This window comes from Suricata suricatta, chromosome 14, assembly GCF_006229205.1.
Source record: "Suricata suricatta isolate VVHF042 chromosome 14, meerkat_22Aug2017_6uvM2_HiC, whole genome shotgun sequence".
NCBI classification, from domain to species: domain Eukaryota; kingdom Metazoa; phylum Chordata; class Mammalia; order Carnivora; family Herpestidae; genus Suricata; species Suricata suricatta.
The window spans coordinates 26,586,959-26,607,721 of NC_043713.1; the positions used below are offsets into that span (position 1 = coordinate 26,586,959).

Genomic DNA, 20,763 nt, shown 5'->3' on the forward strand with positions numbered 1-20,763 from the left:
GAGAGCTTGGACAAGCTTGGGCACATTATTTCATCTGCTGGGGCCTCCGCTTCCTCACCTGTCCAACAGCGACAATGATCATAGCCAGCGCATAGGTCATCATAAGGACTGAATGAGTCAATCTGTGGGCAGTTTTAATTTAGCACCTGTACTGAAGGGGGAGTGTGTCCATCATGTTGAACAGGCAGACCTCCAGGGAGCTGGGGTGGTGGGTGTGGGGGAGAAAAAATACCTTTATTTGTATCTTTTTCTGTGGAACTGCCCCTCCACCCCTCACCTTCCCAGGACCCCCATCCTGGATGAAACTTAGGCATCGAAGCTCTTTTGAACTCTCTTACTTAGGTTGTAAAAAGTGCAGCCACCACCTTAAGTCACAAAGCCCATTACAGTTGTGCAATTTAAATGTCTGGCTCTGGCGCACTGGGGTGGGTCAACTGGTTAAGCGTCTGACTACGGCTCAGGTCGTGATCTCACAGTTTGTGAGTTCAAGCCCCACGTCGGGCTCTGTGCTGACAACTCAGAGCCTGGAACCTGCTTCCTATTCTGTGTCTCCCTCTCTCTCTGCCCCTCCCCTGCCCACACACACACTCTCTCTCTCTCAAAAATAAATGAACAGTAAAAAAAAAAAAATTAAATGTCTGGCTCTGATGTAAAGGCCAAAGTCATGCTGAGAATTCATCTTCTCCCATCCCTCAACTCAGTGGTATCACAGGAGGACCAGAAATGAAGGGGACACGAGCATGTGTGCACGAGCACAACTGTGTGTGCATGTGCGTGTGCATGCACACGTGTGGGTGCATGGGGGGCACCCACTCCCCCTCCTCGCACTGTCACTCCTGCTTCCCCTCTTGCTGACCCCTGGTTCTGATCCCTTGGAGAAGGAAGGAAAGGAAGGACGCCTATGGAGGCTCTTTCTCCACGCTTCTGCCTCCACTCTGTCTTCTTTTTAGGACCTAAGACATCCAGGTAGGTCCTGCCGCATCCTTTGCTCTGACGCCATGAGGGCATCTGGGCCAGTCATCTCTGCCATCAGCAGCCAGCCCATCCTTCATCTCTAGGATTTCTGTGGAGGGGGCAGGACATGTCCCCTCCCCAGGTAGCCCTGTGGAAGTCGCGGTCACTAGCTTTGGGTAGAAGAGCAGCCAGGAGAGAGGGGTACTCCCAGGCCATCAACAGCAGTTTCTGAGTGTCCTGGTCCCATGGCCACAGCCGCCTCTTCAGCTGAACCTGGAGAAGCATGATCAGCTCAAAGTTGAAAATAGTCTTCCGCCATGCCCTCCGGCAAGCACCGAGTGCCCTCACTGTGGAACGCGGCAGCTGTTGTCCTGTTGATCTGCTAGAACTGGACAGGAACAGCCGTGTTATCATCCTGCTGCTGTGCCCAGGGTCAGCTCACTTTTACCTGGATGGGGCAGGCCTGGTTTGACGACACGCACTATGACCTTAGTACTTTCCATCCCTTCCCTGCCTGCCTCCTCTGCCCTCCTCGCAAACGGCTTGTCCAGACCCACGACAGTGCTGCTGTGAAGACCCCATAAACAGTGGTCACGCCTTTGGTGCACGAAGGTGCACTTTGTTACCCACAAGGTACATTCCCCCCAACCCGGTTCCCCAAGTGCTGGGACCTGGGCCATCTCCATGTCTGGCAGGCTCCCTTCCAGCACCACCACACACACTGTCCTCCCTGCTGGGCCCCTGCTGATACAGTGTTGTCCTGAAATCTCCTGCCGCTCACCCACCCATCCCTCCACCATGTTCCCAGGCCCCATGCTAGTCAGCCTTCTCTGCTTTGTAGGGGCAGAGCAGGCATCTGACTCCCCCAACAGTCTCCAGGGGCAAAGCTGGGCTTGAACTAGATGATCTGACACGCTTCACACTCTGTGAAGGAGGTGGAGGGAGAGGCACATAGGCAGGGGGATCACAGGGCTTCCAGAACTTCCAGAATTCAACACCTGGTGGGTCCAGTCTCCGCAGCCCTGTTTCTGTGGGCACCACCTTGCCCAAGGGAGTGTTAGGGTCCTCAGCAAACCATATCATATGGTCCTCCTTTCTCCAGCAGGCTTTGCTGAGGATGCAGGCAAAGGTGGGAGGCACCGCCTATAAGGTGGTTGGGGAGAAGGGCACTCTGCCCCAAGGAAGGAATGAGGGACCCCCACGAGATGCTCTACCTTCCAAGTTCCATTTCTTCCTTGTAGACAATCACAGGAATCTCCTCTGGGAGGGAGAAAGCAAGGCTGGGCTTATGGTAAAGCAAGCAAGAAGCCCAGTGTGCAAACTTTAAGGGAGAGCTCAACCTCAGGCTCTTGCAATGGTAGGGCTGTAGCTTAAGTGTTGCTCCCAGGGCACCCCCCTTGCTGCTCCCTAATCCTGGCCCCAAGCAGGAAGTTATTCTACCCTTAGCAATGGCAAAGCTCTGCACCCCTGCCATCCGAATTCCTAGGCTAAGACGCAGCAGCCAGCATGGTGAGGGTGAACCCTCTTGGGACAGTCCGTCCTGCGTCCGGCTCACCCGAGGTCCCGCTGCAAACAGAGCACCAAGGGCAGGTGGTGCTGCAAGCCATCCCTCCAGCCAAGACAGAGCTCCTCACCAGGGCTCAGGGTGAAGGAAACAAAGGAAGGAATGGTCTCTTCCTCCCGCAGAGCCTCCGGGGCATTCCTTCAGAGCCTGCCAGAGCTGCGTGTCCCCTCCCCAAATCCCCCTGGCACCCACAGCTTGCTTTGATGGCTTCTTGAGTGACAAGGTTTTCGATCTGCTCCATCTTTCCTCTCCTGATTTAGAGACAAGTCTCCATGAAAGAATATTTGGAGAGAAATTTAATTGCATTGCTTTCGAGTAACTGCTAACAAAGTATTTCCAAATAAATATCCCCAGGGGTCCACATCAGAGAAAAGACAAGACTCATCTGCAGTTAGCACGAGCTATTTACACACAAACTGTTGCACCAAAGTCTAAAAAACACTTCTGCCCTTAAGTAGGTCAAACAAAAACCTTCCAAATTTATTTTCTCAGCTTTTTGGTGGAACAACCTTTTTCTTCCAAGATTTTGAAAAAAGTAAACTCAGTTTACTTTTATACGCCGGTTCAGTTACACGCCTTCAGAATTCTGATTGTGTGGGGTCCAACCAGATGAGGTCAGAAGTATGGTGGGTGCCCCACACCCTGAGGACCCCTGGTGCTGTGTGTGCTTCCTAAACAGGTGCCCCCATTTATCCAGCCCCTCGGCAGAGCATGGCACCAGGCGTTGACCCCTGGCAGGCACCCAAATGCCCTGAACTTTTGAGGGCAAGGTAAGGGGTTTCGGGGAACAGGTCAGGGAGCCTCAGCTTTAGACAAAGGGAGTAAACAGAACCTATGAGAAAGAAGGAGGTCTGGGCCAGATGGATCTGGAGAGTAAGGGAGGAAAGAGCACTTTTGCCCTAAATTTAATGGGGGAAGTTTGGATGGAGCACCTGCATGGTTGGAGGAGCTGGGATTGCTTGTGAGCTAGAGAAAAGGGGAGTTCTGTTTTTCTGGCCTAGAGGCCTCATGTGGCTTTTCTTCTAGAACTTCCAACTGAATGAGAAAAGACTGTTACAAAGTGGTGATTCCAGAAGTCTTGGCTTTGAGGACTCAGCTACCAGCTTTCCTAGTGGACAAGACACTGCTGGTGGCTGACCATGGCCCGGGCGGCCAGAGGGGAAACCTACATGCTGATGGGCCTGGAAAACTTTACAGGACAAGGAAAGGGAGGGGAGAACAAGAGGACCAAGGAGAAAGACTATGGAAGGCAGGGATATTTTTTAATGTTGATTTATTTCTGAGAAAGAGAGAGCGCGTGCAAGTTTAACCAGGAGGAAAGACAGAGAGAGCCAAACAGAGGATCTGAAGCAGACTCTGTGCTGGCAGCAGCAAATGAACCCTATGTGGGGCTCAAACTCATCAACTGTGAGATCATGACCTGAGCCGAAGTTGGATGCTCAATGGACTGAGCCACCCAGGGGCCCTAGGGATTTTTTAAAAAATCATCATCATCATCATCGCTAATACTTATATAGTGCATACTATAGCCAGACACATGTTAAAGACTTTACATATATTAGCTTATTAAATCCTCATAAAGATGTATGACGGAGGTGCTATTACAATCTCCATTTCATAGATGAAGAGACTGATGCACAGGCCATTTAAGGAACTAGCTCAAAGTTGCACAGCTAACAGGTGGCATAGGAAACCCAAGGACAGGGCTTTCCTTGAAGGAAAAAAACAAAAAACGCTGGATGAAAGCTGGGCACGTAAAACAGATGACAGAACAGCTGCTCTGGAGGGTTGCGGGGCCAACGGGGCGATTCTGAGACAGAGGGCTGCTCAGCACGTGTAGGGCAAGTGTGGAGAAGTGTCATTGCTGGGCTTCCGGCTGCTGCTAGGGCCTGCCACCGGGGGCAAGGGGAGTGGGAAAGCGATGCTCTGGCAAGAGAACTCCTTGTTCCTACTTCCCAGGAGTGGCAGGGGCGGGGGGGGGGGGTCTCCTCCCCCTTCCTCCCCACCCAGAACAGTGCTGGGGAGAAGCAGGAGGCTGAATGTGAGAGGTCTCATTGCAGGGCAGGGCTTGGAGGGAAGACAGAAGCAGCTGGGAGACAGCTAAGAGCCCCGGGTTAGGTGCGGGTGATGTGATGGTTCTGGCTGGTCATAGAGTACCCTGATTAAATGTTACTGGGGATGTGCCTGTGAAGGTTCCCAGATGAGCTCAGTGTTGGACTCAGAAAAGACTGTCCTCCCTGGTGTGGGTGGGCCCCTTCCAACGCCTTGAGGGCCTGAATAGAACAAAAAGCAGAGGAAGGGAGAATCTGTCCCCTTCCTGCCTACCTGCTCCAGCTGGACATGGGTCTTCTCCTGCAGTCAGACTGGGGTTCTCACGGTCGGTTCTGTAGGTTCTCAGGCCCTGGGACTGGGACGGGAACTCCATCACGGCTTTCCTGGGCCTCCAGCCCACAGGCAGCAGGGGCCGGGACTCAGCCTCCGTAATCACGCCGGCCAATTCTGCTCAATAAATCTCCTTTTGAATGTATCTCCTACTGGTGTGTTTCTCTGGAGAACCCTGACTAATACAGAGACTCTTCTTCCTTAACTTGACCTCCTGGGGGAGCCTCAAAGCACCTGGGGGTCACAGGCCTCTGCAGAGTGTGAGCCTAGATGCTCCCTGAGAAATTTCTTTCCTCCCTGGCACTGCCTTAGGAAGGTGGGGGTAAACGAGGTTGGAGAGGATTAGGAAGGGTGTACACTTGCCCACTGGGGGTCAGGGGGCATAAAATCCACTGAAAGAGAACTATTGTCCCAGCCCCCGGCCCCACCCCAAAGCTAGCCCAGGCCCCCCCTCCCAGGGTCACCTCCATTGCAGTTATAAACAAGACAAGGATACTGGAGGGGTGCAGGGCCTGTAAATAGAAACCTATGGAATTCAAAAACTGGAAGGAGCCTAGTCTGCCGTCCACATTTTTGCAGTTCACAAGACCAGGGAAGGGAGACGTCTGTCCCCGGTGCACACGACGGTTGAGGGTGAGAGGTGGGCTGAGAGGACTACGGAGCCCTGGTCCGTGGATCCAGAAACACAGATGGACTTGTGTGGGAGGCTACAGACAGCATTTTGGACCATTCGCTTGCACAACTAGGGATTTGAACGGTCACTAATCTAATGTAAACTACAGTCTTTCTGTATAATAATGTCTCAATATGGGCTCATCAGAGGTCACAAATGCACCCCACTAAGGAGAGATGTCAGTAACAGGGGCACCTGGGTGAGAAAGTACACGGAAACTCTGTACTTTCTGCTCATTCTTCTGTCGACCCAAACTTGCTCTAAAAAGTGAAGTCCATTATTTAAACAAACAAACAAACAAACAAAAAGGCTTATTAATATGGGTTCTGTTTTCAGGTGATGACAGAAAGCCTGATCCACACATTGAGAAACGGACTTTACACGCTGCAGAGTATCAACTTGAGCTCTTACAAAGAAATGAGAAATTCATGACAACTGTTGAAAAGCAACTCCTTCTCTGTTACAGAGAAACGGAGGAGCTGTCTGGTTCAAAACACAAGAGGTTACGTTTGAAATTTGATAAAAAATGAGAACTTTCCCCTTTAAGATTCATAAACTAAAGTTTAGGAAACACATTAATTAGATCCATGGCACTGAACACATTTTTTGAGAGATAAAGAGGTAAAAGAGAATGATAGATATGAGGGAAGGAGTCACGGAGGAAGACTAGCAGGGAGGAGGAGGAGAGAAGAGGGAGGAAGGAAGTGGGGGGGGAGGAAGGAGGAGGAGGGGGAGGGAGGAGGGTGGGAAGAGGGGGGGAAGGAGGAAGAGAGGAGAAAGAGGGTGACAGGGGGAGGGGGGAAGTAGGGGGAGGAAGAGAGGAAGACAAGGAGGAGGGGGCGGAGAGGGGATGAGGAAGGGTTGAGAGAGGAGGAAGAGATGGGGTGAGAGGGGGAGGAGAAGGGAAACAGGAGGACAGTGAGGCAAACGGATGGGAAAAAGGTAATATTACCTCATTTCTTGGATATAGACAGGTCCTTGAGAGGCTTTCTGCAGGCAAGCCCTGGGCACGCGCGGAAATAAGCACCCTGCACGAGCGACGTGTAGTTAGCAATGCAGTTCATTTTTATTAGTTATAAATAAAGTACAAAAAATCCACCAAAAGTGAATCTAAGCATTTACACAATTCCTAATGTCTCCGCCTTTTCATTGATGCACTATTGCTTTAATATTCATAATAAATATTCTTCTAGCTTTCTGCTATAAAATAGTCTATGTAGCAAAATGTTGCACAGCACAACAGAACAAAACAGCAGGAGGATTACAAAAAAGGACAATCAACACTGAGGATAATCCTTTCACTTACCAGGGGCAACTGAATTACCCCAGCGGGCCTGGTGTGGCTGGCTCTGGAGCTGAGAAATGAGCCACGTCCGAGGCCAAGGTGGGGCTAGGGAGGGGGGGCAGGGGGGCGGGGGGCAGGGGGCGCACAGGCCAGCCAGGGCAAAGGGCCCCTTCCCACTCTGACCCCGCAGAGCAGCATAAGGCTTGTCCATCCGGGAGCCCTGATGAGGGGGCCACCAGGCCTGGCAGTGTGGTGGGCATGCTGTCTCCAAGGTAAAAAGCAGGAGAACCGGGCTCCAGGGCAGAGGCAGAAAGGGAAGCTGGGCAGGCAGCAGGCAGGAAGCCCAGGGAACAGGGCCCACAGGCCGGCTGGAGCAAAGGTGGGGCTTAGGAACCCTACGTGGCCCGGCCACTCCTGCAAGCCTGGGCCGGCAGGTGGCGGGTCTGGGCCTCCGCCTCCTCCCCCATCAGCACCATCCCAGGGCCTCATGTGGAGGATGGACTTCTCCACCAGGCAAAGGCAGTGATGTCAAGAGGCAAGAGGAAGGATGAGCAGGAAAAGAAGGGAAGGAGGACAGGAGGGTGTCCCTCCAGGGTCACAGTCCCGGCTCCGAGTCCTCTCCTGGAGGCATGGACCTCCCCTCTCTCAGAGGCATCTGGGCTCACAGCATTGCCAGCCTTTGAGGTGACTGCCTCCCCAAACCCTCCCCTAGCATTCGTGGTCCTCAGGAGCAGTGAGACCGGAGGGACATCCCGTCCTCCACCCAAGTCCCTCCCCTAACCACAGCCATGGAGCAGGGGGAGAGGTAAAGGAGGAGACACTGGAAGGAGAGACCATGAGTCTGAAATCCGTGACCCAAACTGTTGTCGAGGGTACTCAACAACAGAGGCTCCAAGAGAGGACAGGACAGGGTGCCAATCCCCAATCCCACATTTCGGGGCTGCTGTTCTGCCTACGCCCTCCCCACATCTCATGAGATGGGGACTTCAGCTTGCTCTGCAAATGACCACTGAACCCTGTGAAAGCACATGTCCTGTGTTTGGGGATGTGTCCACCTGTCCGGCCTCCCTGACTCCCGCTGGATGCTGTGTATAAAAGGACAAAACCCTTTCCCGGTGTCTACCTTGAGCAAATCCACTGAATAAATTCTCAGGTCACTCTCTTCCTCTCCTTTTTTCTTTCCTCTCTTCCTCTCCACTCCTCCATCCTTTCTCTTCTCCTTCCTTCTATCCTGAGAGGGTAAGACAGCCCAATGCAGGGTCCCCACTGGATCTGTGTCATAGTCTACCTGGGTCTGAGGGACCCTAGACACCCTCCCTTCTGCCTCCCTCCCCTCTGCCCAGACTCAGTGGCTGGGACTTAGTGGCCAAGCGACTTGCTCTAGGTCACAGGGAAGTTTGCAATAAAACTGGTCTGAGAACCCGAGCCTCCTGACCCTCCAGTCCAGGGCACTTTCGAACAAATCAGGCTTTTTGGCTTTCAGCTGCTCCAGCTGGTAATGTCTGAAAGGCCCAGTTCGGGAACCAGAGAGATTTGGAGCCCAGGTGGAGAGAGTGACCCCTAGGGGCCCCTGACCTTCATTGGAGGATCCAGGCAGGATGGCTGAGGATGTGGGAAGGGTAAGGGAAGAGAAAAATAGGTTAATGGTGGGGGGCTGGGGAGGGGGCAAGGGTAGCAAGTGAAAGGATTACCCCAGTCTGCTGACGAGTGCAAATTATATTTATATATGTGCTAAATACAGTCACTATATTGGAGTTTTTCACTAGGTCACAGCATACAGAATCAAAGGTTTGCATTTCGTATGGAATGTATCCAAAGAGGCCAGCACCACAGTAGGACAGCTTGCAATCACACACCCTGATAGTTGGAACGAAATAAAGTTCGCGGAATTTTATTTAAATTTTTTTTCGTATTCATAGTTGTTTGTCATCGTACCAATGCATGCAAAGCATTCCACTCCCAGAAACAACGCCGAAATGAGGTAATAGGAGTAATAAAAAAAATTAGTATCCTTTCTAAATAAATAAATTATAATTAAAAATGCAAAACAACTATAAAAATAATTAAATAAGAACCCACGATATCTACAAGTTAGTCATAAATTATGATTGTTAAATATAAGGCATTTAAACTCACAAAACCCTGTAAACTAGCAACGTGCCATGTTTTTTGTTTTTTGTGTTTTTTTTTTTCATTTTTGTTTTTCTATCAGCTGAAATCGCTCTAGCATTTGCTCTACGCGCAGGAGATGAAACACGACAGGGGACCTGACAGACGTTGCTACAGCCCCACGTGGGGAGTGTTTGTCCCGCCGGAAGGCGGGGGGCTTGGGGGATTTCTTCAGGAAAAAAAAAAAAAGATCTGGTGCTTTTTCTTCACCATTGAAAAAACTGTGCTTGTTCATTAGGCATAAAGAGTTGAGAATACTTGCAGGGAGGCTGGGACAATTGCAGAAGGGTAGCTTGAGTCCTGTCCCGGTGGCTGGGCCAGGGCCACGGAGTCCGGGCATCCGGGCCAGCAGCGGAGCCCCGCGCCCCGGCCCGCCCCCCTGCTCGCGCCAGCTGGCTGTGGCTGTGGCTGTGGCTGTGGCGTTGGGTTCGTTGATCGGAGTCCTCGGCAGCCCGCTGCGGCCGGGGCTGCACTGCGGCTAAGAGGCCCAACTTGAATCCTGGGGTGGCTCTCACCCCAGAAGGCACTCATGCGTCTCAGTCAAGAAAGGGTCTGAGTCCCTTGAGTTGAGCAGTAGGAGGACTACCGGGGGTCTCCCTTCCTGGAGGTGGTGGGTACAAGGTGCTGAGGCCGGAGCCTGCCTCATCTCCATCTTCCCTGGCTCCCGGACAAGGGAGAGGGGCTTCCAGAGAGCAGAAGCACGGACCCCTCTCCTGTCTTCTCACCCAGAGAGCTACCTGGCTAAGGAGCCTGGAGCTGGCAGAAGCCTGAATCCATGTCCCCTCCTGTGCCCACCTGCAGGGTACAAAGGCCCCAGAGAGACCGGGAGGGGAGGGGGGCTTCAGGATCCACCCCCGCAGTCAGAGGCTGACCTCTCCCCCCTGGGTGATCCCTACCCCAGCTAGTGCCTAAGGTTGGCCCAGGGCACTCAGAGCATGCCCAGAACAGGGAGGAGGAGGGGGCCGCAGCCCACTCTCAGCCCCTGAGACAGATGTTGGTGCCCACAGGAAGTTGTTTTCAACAGCTCGGTAGGCACATGGCCCTACCACTTGAAAGATGTGTTGATGTCAGGGAGGATCAGAGGATGTGAGTGTTGGAAGGAAATTTAGCAAGCATCCAATCCAACCTCCTTGCATTACAGCTGAGGAAACTGAGGCCCAGAGAGAAGCAGGGTCTCTAGCATTACAAGCTTTGTCACTGAAGAGCCAAGACCAGAACCCGCAGACAGCAGCTCTCATGCCATCTGCCTCCGCACTGACTCCCTCTGCTTGCCAGCCTTCTGAACCAGCCTCAGAGAGAACAGGAGGCCTAGACTAAGAGGGGAGTGGCCTTCCCTAGACAGCTGCCTCCCGGTCCAAAGCGGGCTGGGGAGAATTCCCAGCTTCCTGTGGCTACTAGTAATTAGCTTTCCCCCAAAATCCTGACTCGGAAGCACTCCCTGCACGGGTGGGTTTTCCAGCCTTCAGCCCTGGAGACAGGTCACACACTGAACCATGGAATCGGATGATGTAATGCTCACTGCTGTTAACCCTGTGTCAGCGATTCACTGTTTTTGTGCTATTGTATGTGTCTTGGCTCCTTGGCTAAAGTGTAAGCTCCTCAAGGCGGGGATGCTGTCCTCTCTCCCAGCACGGAGCAGGCACTCAGTAAAAATTTTTTAGAACACAGGAATATTGGTGCTGGAAGAGGCTTCAGTCTGAGTAAGATCCTTGAGTGACCCTCCCACCGGACCCCACAGCCCCATTCTGTGCCTGCAGGTGTCCAGAACAGCCATGCCTCTGCCTGACAGGTCTGGTTGTGCTAGAAGGTTCTACCTCAAGCCAAAATCTGCCTCTCAGTCATTGTTACCCATTGGTACTTGTTGTACCCTTAACCTTACAGAATTTCTTCATATAGGGGATAAGTATTCTGTCCTCCTTTATCTTCTCTTACTGATACGAGGGCATTGGGATTGAGGGGAGAGGGGGCTAGGCTTTGAGGGCAGTGCAAATGAGGGAGGAGGATGGGCAAAGGAAGAGGGTAGAAATTCAGCTGGGCTGGGGTGTTCTGCACATGGATGGAGAAAGCTGGGTTGGGATTGGAATTTGGTGGATTTTCCCATCTCCATTCTTCTGTCCTCCCACTTCTCCGCTCCCTTTGAGGTTCAGAAAAATTGCGGGGTGGTACCGAAAGACACATTGTATGGAGTCACTTGGAACTTCCAGATCTATCTCTCTCACCACTCCTATCCCTAAACCCCAAGGAGGTCCCCAGGACAGAGCACAAATTTGTTGAGCGGATAGTTATCAGTCCTCACAACATCTAGGTGAGGTAGAAGTGGAGATGGGGATGCACTGTCGTTTCTCTCCCCTCTAAGGAGAAGGAAAATGAGGCACAGAGAAATAGAGGAACTTGCCCAAGGTTATCAAAGAGTCAGAGAAAGAGCCAGAGACTAGGGACACAGGGCTTCCCAAACCCAGCCAATACAGTCTCGGGCCCAGGGACATCTCTGAGGGACTCCACTGGGATTTGAGACAACCCACAGGAAGCAGAAGGTCCTCCCCCAGGTCCATGGTGTTTGACCTCAGCCCCTGAGTGCTAGCCAAGAGCACTTTGGCCAAGACCAAGTGTCCATGACCTATGCTATCATATCTTCATCATCCAGTTAATTTTTTGCATAGGGAGGCAGTGGCCAAATTGCCTCTTCGTGACAGGGCATGAACACAGCCAAAAGGAAGAAGGTGGCATAAGCAGGGACATCCTGGCTCTGAGGAACATGGGGACAACTCTAGCGGAAGGCTAGCCCCGCTCTAGTTCCACAGCGGGACAGTGGGACCCAGGACATGGCTGGAACTAAGTACATGTACCCTGCAACTGGGGAGCCCTCCTTCAAGACAGAATTTCCCCCTTCACTGACCCAAACTCTACCTTCCTCGCTCTGGCTGGTTCCCTTGGGTGGCTGGGCCTCAGCGAAGGCCCCCATGTCCTCCTTTTCCTGCCCTCCCCTTCCCCAGATGCCCCCACTTCCACACTCCTTGCACTGTAAACATGAGAAAACCAAAAGCAAACGAAAAACCAAAACCAAAACCAAAACAAGAACCACCCCACTCCCGCCTCCCAACCTGGGTGAAAAAAAAAAAACATCCTTTTTCATTTGGCTTTTTTTTTCACCTTTGATTCCTTTTTCCTTTTTTCTCATAAAGACGGGAAGATTTGGGCTGTCGTTGGTTGGTTCAGTCAGGCACCAAAACAAGGAACTCAATGAGAAATATTTGGTGCGAATTCATAATAGCGACATGTCCACCACAAGATGACTAGAGCACCACACACAACATTTTTCTTAAGCTAACATGCTCCGGCTGCCATCCACAGAAATAGCTAGAGACCCCTACGTGGTTTCTACGTGGTCGAGAGGTATATATACAATCCTTCAAAGGACAGGATTGAGGGGCCTGTCTATCAGCTTGGACCTTCCAGTTCTCATCCAGATTCTCAGCAGCGTGGGCCCCCCCTTCCCACCCCTGCTCCGGGCACGGCCAGCTCCCTCCCGCGCAGCGAGGTGGATGGGGGCAGTCATTGCTCTGGATAGGGGGGTCATCCCCCCACCCCTCCTTTCCCTCAGACACTGATACCGCCAACTCCTCTTTCCACAAAATGTGCTTGCAGGCTTTTCCTCTACATCAAATGGCTCAGAAGGCAAAGTTTGGCTGCAAGGGCTATGGCCGTGGGGGGGACCTGGTGAAGGAAAATGGGGTGTCCACTGGCTAGTTCCTCCCTCAGCTGTCAGCTCCCAGTTGTGTCTCAATGTCCACTCGGCAGATGGGACATTTCTTGCTCATGGCGAGCCACTGGTCCACACACAGTTGGTGGAAGAGATGCATACAGGGGAGGCGCCTGGAAGAGAAGGGATGGTCAGAGGACTGGAGGAAAGAGAGGGGCCTGGGGCTGGCCAGGGGCGGCGCAACACCAGCTATCACTGGACTGGGGATCCACACTGGCACCCTGGGGGAGGGGCCAAAGAGGGTGTTGGGAGTCCTGCCTCAGTGTGAGGCTGTGGCTGGGATGGGAAGTCATGACAGAGGAGGAGCATCTCATGGCCCTCCTCCTCCATGAAGCCCTTTCAGACCAGCATGAAACAAAGCCATGACTTTGTCTTAGATCAATCCAGGCCACATATCAATCACTCTGCTTTCTTACACTTTGTGTCCACCAGTCCACACCAGAGGCATCACACATTTCCAATGTTCCACACCCACCTTCCAAAGCACACTGTGGCACAGTCAGCACGCACATGCACAAGTCAACAAGCACCACACCCTGACATATAGCATGTGATTGATCGATCACAAATGCCTGTGTGGGAAGAAAGGGGGAACAGAAGAGTCTGGCCTCCTACCTCACATCTTCTCCATCTTCCAGCATAGACAGACAAATTGTGCATTTCTCATCTGTGTCTGACTCCTCCCCCTCTTCCTTCTTGCCTTTGCCATCCTGGGGTCTTCGCTATGAGAAGCAGAGGAGAGGCATTAGTTACCTGGAGCAGACTCACCTGGTGCCTACTGTCTTTCATCCACAGCCTCCCCCTCCCTTACCTGTGAGTCAGCAACTTTCTAAGTTCTTAAGGAAACCACAGGCTGGTGTGCTCTCCATGGACCCTTCTCCTAGCCTCCTCCCCAACTCTTCCTTTTTGCCTAAGATACAGGGGTGGTATCCTGGCCTGGGCACACAGAGTTAGGACAGGAATTGGGTGCCTAATAATCAATCCTTTGCAAAAACTATGGCTTGTGCATGAACAGCTTCCCATTCCTATTCCCCTCATACTGTCCATTCCTCCCTACCTTCTTTCCAACATAGATCCCTGCCTCCAAGTTTCTCCTTCACATTCAGGTTCAGCACCCTTCATCCATCCATCCATTCATTTACTTATCACCCATCCACTTACTCACTTTCCTCCATCTACCCAAACTTTCACCCATCTACCCATCTACCCATTCATCCATCTACCCAACCACCCATCCATCCACCCATCTAAACTTCCATCCATTCATCCATGCTGCTTTCCTCCTTCTTTCCTTCCTTCCTCCTTCCCTCCCTCCCTCATTCCTTCCTTCCTTCCTTCTTTCCTTCATTCCTCTCTTCCTCTCAACTAATGTCTACTCATTTATTCATTTATTGCTAGATGAAGGCCAAATTCCTCAACCTAGAATTAACTCCTATAATTTTATATTGTTGGATCTTTTCCTATCCATAAAGTTCCTTTAAGATAGGCACTAGTTCCAAACACAGATTTGGACATCAAACAGTCATTCTGTTTATACTTACTGACTTCAGTTGTCCTGTTTTAAATTCTATGCTAATTATTTAAAAATAGTTAACTAGTTTGTAGAAAGTTCCAAGTTCTTAGATGGTATGGACCATGGCCCACCCTTGTTTAGGTACTGTTCCACACTTGGCCAAGTAGAAGGCACATCACTGGTACTTAAAAAATGTTCTGGAGAGGAAGGAATCTAATCAGTGAATGAAATCAGCCCATGTTTCTTGTCCCCATCTCCATGCTATGCAGTGAAACAGTCTAATATCCATGGGAAGAAAACTAGCCTTTCTGTTCCCTTTCTAGAGATAAGCCGGTGTAGAGGCCATTTTGCCAAGAGAAAAATCTGAAGAGTCATAAGATAAGAAACATGCACAGAATGACTATAGGCTTGGTGCCAGGCCTAAGTGCCAGGTTTCCCCGCTCTGGTCCCTGGTCCCAAGCCCTGGAGTTCCTTAGTCTGATACAGTCTCTGGAGTACTGTAGCCTCACCAGAACACTGAATAAAGTCTATGGCTTCTTGGGGCACCTGGGTGGCTCAGTTGGTTAAGCGTCTGACTTTGGCTCAGGTCATGATCTCATGGTCTGTGGGTTCGAGCCCCATGTCAGGCTCTGTGCTGATAGCTAGCTCAGAGCCTGGAGCCTGTCCTCAGATTCTGTGTGTCTCCCTCTTTCTCTGACCCTCCCCTGCTCACATTGTCTCTCTTTCTCTCTCACACAAATAAATAAAACATTAAAATTTTTTTAAAAAATCTATGGCTTCTGCTCTCAGCCTCCCTGTGCCCTACACACTTCAACTGCAGACCATGTGATGGCCACTGCAATAAATGTCCCCTTACCTAGAATTCAGAAAATCAGAATTACACCCATAGTCCCATACAACCACCATGGCTTTTGAGTCTGAATGGAGTCATGACGGTCTGCCTACCTAATAGCCCAACCGTGTTTCTGGTGAGGACTGGCCCTCTTTCAGTTGGTTCTTCAAGAAAAGGGATATTCCACAAAAGATACTAATAAGAGTCACTATTTGCCTATTTTCTATTGTTTTTCCCTACCATTATTCATGATTTGCTTTTTATAGTTAATGACTTAAACTTACTAGTCTTACCTTGTTTTACAGCTAATCTATATTTAACTATTGTCTCTTTTCAAATCTTTTCCTATTTCCTCTTTTTACTTTTAGTCTTCTAGGTCTTCTGGGTTTTCTCTTCTCATTTATGTAACTTTTATTTTAACAGTAACTTTTCTCAGCACTTATCTATTTCATATTTATTTTACTCCTTCCGCCCATACCTCTTTGTTCTCATTCACATTACCTTTTCACATCAGTGTTATTGGTTTTAATTCTGTATGTTGCTTTCATATCTTTTTGTAAAAGTGTTTATTTTATTTTTGAAAGAGTGCAAGCAGTGGGGGGTGGGGGTAAGGGGGCCGAAGAGAAAAGGAGACAGAGAATATCAAGCAGGTTCTGCACTGTCAGCACGGAGCCCAACACGGGGCTCAAACTCAGGAACCATGAGATCATGACCTGAGCCGAAATCAAGAGTCAAACACTTAAACGATGAACCACCCAGGTACCCCTTGTTGCTTTCATAGCTTTGTCTAATTCTTATTTTTTAACATTTTTCTACATGACTATATTTCTTTTATATTTTTTATTCTTATCATTGCCATTGTAAAATATTTTTTGTTTTGTCTTGTATTACTTGACTCTCAGTTAAAATTCTTTTTAAGTTTATTTATTTATTTATTTTGAAAGAGACAGCCATCAGCATAGAACCTGACATGGGGCTCAAACCCATGACCTGAGCCAAGATAGATTTGGAAGCTTAACTGACTGAGCCACCCAGGCACCCTCTTGGTTTACATTTTCAGTTTTCTTCACAATTTTGTTGGTTCCTAAACTTTATCCTTTCATATTTTTATTTCTTCTTGTTTCTTTTTTATAATATTCTATGCCCCTAATTCTCCCTTTATTCTCATCATTTTTGCCTCAACTCTTTATATCATTGGCTTGGTCGACATTCCCTTCTCATTCTGTTTCTGTCTCCTCATGGCATGCTGCCTGAGGGCAGGTGAGAGTGTGGCCCTGGCAGGAGTGAGGACGCCTTGGTCAGTGATGGTGGAAACTGCTCTGGGCTCCTGAACACGCCGCTCCTTCCTTCCATGTTGCCCTCTAATAGCCTAAAGCTTTCCCTGCAGAGAATGATCATCTTGCACTTGCAGATGACACCTTTAGTTACTGAAATACTGTCATTTCCTCTATGAACACACTACCCATATAGGACACATTGTAGATAATAAATGTCGGTTGAAATCACTTATGAATGAATCCAATGCCTCTGTCTTGGCCTGCACAGACCAAAATTCATAGTCTTTGACACTGACTCCGTGGAACCTGTGCAAGCCTTGGACAAGCGAGTCTTATATCAAGGGAAGAGTGGCTCACCATTCTTGATCACTCACCAGATGCCAGGCACTGTACTAAGCTGTTCTATGCATTATCCCACTGAATCCCTGGAGCACCCCTTGTGGTCGCTACTAACACATCATTCCTATTTTACATTATAAAAGGCAGGGAGGGGGTCAGAAAAGTACCTAGCTATCAGCAGTAGTTATAGGCTGAATGTCTGTGCCTCTCATCCCCAAATTCATATACTGACGCCCTACCCTCCAATGTGATGGTATTGGGAGATGGGGCCTCTGGGAACTAATTAGGTCTAGATGAGGCCATGAAGACAGAGCCCCTGGGATGGGATTAGTGCCCCTATAAGGAGAGGAAATGCCACCAGAGCTTCCTCTCTCTCTGCCATGTATGGATCCAGCAAGAAGCCCCCAGAACTATGAGAAATAAATGACTACTCTTTAAGCCCACCAGCTGGTGGTATTTGTTATAGCAGCCCAAACAGAGATAGTAGTAAATTAAAATTGAAATTAAAAGCTGGCCCTGTCTGACTCCAACACCTGGTGATCACAACCACTGTGCTCTAGCACCTCATGAAGAGGTGACAATGGGCTCTGGCTTGACCACAATGAGCATTTTCCCACTCCAAGTTTCTCAGCACTTGTCCAGCTTTTAATTCTCAAATTTGAAAAAATTATTTAACACTTGTTTCCATAGCAGAATTTATTTTGTAGGGCAGTTTTAGTTTATGTTAAAATTGAGCAGAAAACACAGCACATTCCCAAATCCCTCCCCCTCTCAACACACACACACACACACACACACACACACACACACACACACACACTTTGCCCTATTATTAACATCTTGCATCTGTTACAGTGGATGGACCAATAGTGATACACTGTTATTAATTGAAGAACATTGGTTTACATTAGGGTTCACTCTTTGTGTTGTAGAATTCTACAGGTTTTGAAAAATGCACAATGTCATGTGTCCACCATTACAGTAAATATGATAGTTTCACTTAAAATACCCTGTCACCCATCCATTCATTCATCTATCCCTCCCCCCAGAGCCCCTGGCTACAAGGGAGATCTTTTAATCATTTCATTTTACCTTTTCCAGAATGCTATATAGTTAGAATCGTACAGTATGCCACCTTTTCAGGCTGGCTTCTTTCACTTAATAATAAGCACTTAAGGTGCCGACATATTTTTCCATGACTTAATAGCTCGTTTTTAAAAATCATGGAATAATATTCCATTGTATGGATGTACCACAGTTTGTTTATTCATTCACTTATTGTAGGACATCTTGGTTGCTTTCAAAAAATTTTTTAAATTTATTTGCATTTAAAAATATTTTAAAAATAAGATCTCTGGGTTCTAATCCTACTCCACATTCCTAAGCAATAACCCTAGAGAGTCTACCTCTACAGGCTTAAGGTAGAGCCTGTGGTTGTGTGGCTTTAAAAGCTCCCCAGCTGACCCTGCTGGTCAATGAGGATTGGAAACCCCTGGTCTGAAGCCTTAGTTGCCCATCTGTCCACACGGGGGATAGGACTTCTTCCAAGATAAATCTTAGCCTTCACTGCAGGTGCTCCCTTTGCCCACCTCCTTCAGATACAAATATCCACATACCTGTACCCCTACCTAATACACCCACTCATAAGTCCACGTGGACCACACACCCAGCCCTTCTCCTTTATGAAGAGAGCCACCCCCATCCTCCCTCCTGGTCACACCTGACAGAGACAAGGGAGGAGACCCTGGGAAAGCATCACAGCTTCAGAGCATCTAACCACAGCCCCTCAACTATGCAGGCTGACCTGCTTGCAGACGCACCTTCTTGTATTTGTGGGGGAAGGTGAACCTCTCGATGGTGTTCTGTACGGCTCCCCGGGTCACATTTCCCAACCTGTCCTCAAGTTGCAGCAGCTCCTGCAGAGAAAAATGTGGACATGCGAACCCTGCACGTATAAGCTCATACACACACACACACACACACACACACACACAGAGTAAGGAGGAGGGACACTGAAAGATGTTAGCAGGGGGGCATCTGGGTGGCTCAGTTGGTTAAGCGTCTGACTTCAGCTCAGGTCATGATCTCACAGTTTGTGGATTCAAGACCCACGGTGGGCTCTTTGCTGACAGCTAGCTCAGAGCCTCGAGCCTGCTTCACATTCTGTACCCTCACTCTCTCTGACCCTCCCCTCCTTGTGCTGTCTCTCTCTATCTCTCAAAAATAAATAAAAAAACATTAAAAAAAAGATGTTGGCAGGAAGCATTCACATAGCCATTAGGAAGAACTTGTCTGATACTCAAAGACCCCCACATCTCTACTCTTTTTCTCTCTCTTACTCTCAGCCCTGAAGCTTCCTGCAACCTCCCATGCTCTACTCACCAGCAGGGGAAAGGGGGAGGGGATAATGAACAATAATGGTGTCTCCACCAACCCAGCTGGAGCCAGACAGAGGGGCAGGCATACCTCGTAGCTCTCCCGCACTGCAGAGGTGTGTCTGCTGGGGTTCAGTCCCTGGAGAGCAAGGAAGTGAAGCTGAGGGTAAGGGTAGTTTCGGATTTCATGGACGACCTGTTGGGGAGAGAATGCTCAGGTGGGATTCCAGGGTGCATGAGCCCAGCATCCAACTCCTCACCACCACCCCCGTAACCACCAATCTGCACAGCCTCACAATTCTTCAGGCAGAAGTTCTACCTTTCCTACTCCTCTGTCCTCCTCTCCTCATCAAGAACCAAGCCTGTACTCGACTAGCCCCAGAAAAAAACATAACAAAATCAATAAGGTAAATATAAATTAGGAGCATCTAGGTGGCTCAGTTGGTTAGGCATCTGATTCCTGGTTTTGGATCAGGTCATGATCTCGCAGTCTGTAGGTTCGAGCCATGCATCAGGCTCTGTGCTGACAGCACAGAGGCTGCTTGGGATTCTCTTTATCCCTCTCTCTCTGCCCCTCCCCAACTCATGCACACACATGTTCTCTCTCTCAAAAATAGATGGATAAATATCGAAAAAATATATAAATTAGTAAATATATATGCTATATGCTAGTATAATTAGTAAAATAACTAAGATGACTGGGCATTTATTTCATGGTGGGCCCTATCTAAGCACTTTACATAATTAATTTAATGATCTCATCTGATCTAGAATTGGGGTGCAATTAATATCCCCATTTTACTGATAGGACAAGTGAGACGCAAATAGATAAAGTAAGTGCCCACATTATGCAACCAAGTTGGCAGAACCACAATTTCAAACCCAGGCAGTTGGGTGGCCGCGGGCCACTTCCTTCCCCTCCACTCAGCACTGCCTTATATCATGAAGAGCTTGGGCCAGGGTCCTGACTAGGAGGGGCAGGTGAGAGCACAAAATTGAAGCACTAAAGACTCACTAATCAGTATCTTAATCAATAGCTTAATGCAATATTTTCTAAATCGAAATTAATGTGAAAAGTCCATAGTGAACAAAATATGAAAAGGTTAAGTAAAAATGGAATCTCACCCTGTGCTGGCAGGGCCCCGCCCCTCTCCCCTCCCCCTGGTGCCAGCTTTGCGTCAGAGGCACCAGGTCTCCATCACAGCTCCTCCCTGCATGGACCTTGTGAGTTAACTTCCCTGTACCTCAGTTTCCCAATCTGTAACCAGGAATAATGCCCTTTTGTGTACGGTTATGAATAATTCACACAAAGTACTTAGAACAGTGCCTGCCAGGCCATCAGTGCCCGACAAACGTTAGCTTTTTTTCTTAGGAGACGGTGCCTCACGACACACACCATCGAACCTCAGAGCTGACAAGGGCTTCAGAGATTACTCATCCAAGGCTCTCATTTGACAAATACGAAGACTGAAGAACTGAGTGGTTAATGGCAGAGGCAAGGGCTGGAAGGTGAAATTGTGAAGCAGCTGTTTGGAGATAAGACTTTGCAATCTGTCTTTTGCTGTTTTAATGGAATATCCAACGTCACCCCGCTTAGCTCGCATCACCAGGGACTGGAAGGCCCCCAAACCCCCTGCCCC

The 20,763-nt window shown here is 49.4% G+C and overlaps 1 protein-coding gene across 4 annotated transcripts in view; it reads right to left on the reverse strand.

Annotated features, from left to right (window-relative positions):
• Positions 1 to 12,686: 12,686 nt before the first annotated feature.
• Positions 12,687 to 20,763, reverse strand: part of RNF165 (ring finger protein 165) — a 103,640-nt gene continuing 95,563 nt past the window's right edge. For all 4 annotated transcript variants that reach the window (XM_029922182.1, XM_029922183.1, XM_029922185.1 and 1 more), the window contains exons 5-8: positions 19,215 to 19,319; positions 18,569 to 18,664; positions 13,403 to 13,509; positions 12,687 to 12,900 (exon numbers count right to left, since the gene is read on the reverse strand). In XM_029922182.1, the coding sequence (XP_029778042.1) occupies positions 12,783 to 12,900; positions 13,403 to 13,509; positions 18,569 to 18,664; positions 19,215 to 19,319 (426 nt within the window). In that variant the 3' untranslated portion in view covers positions 12,687 to 12,782. The remainder of the gene's footprint in view (positions 12,901 to 13,402; positions 13,510 to 18,568; positions 18,665 to 19,214; positions 19,320 to 20,763) is intronic.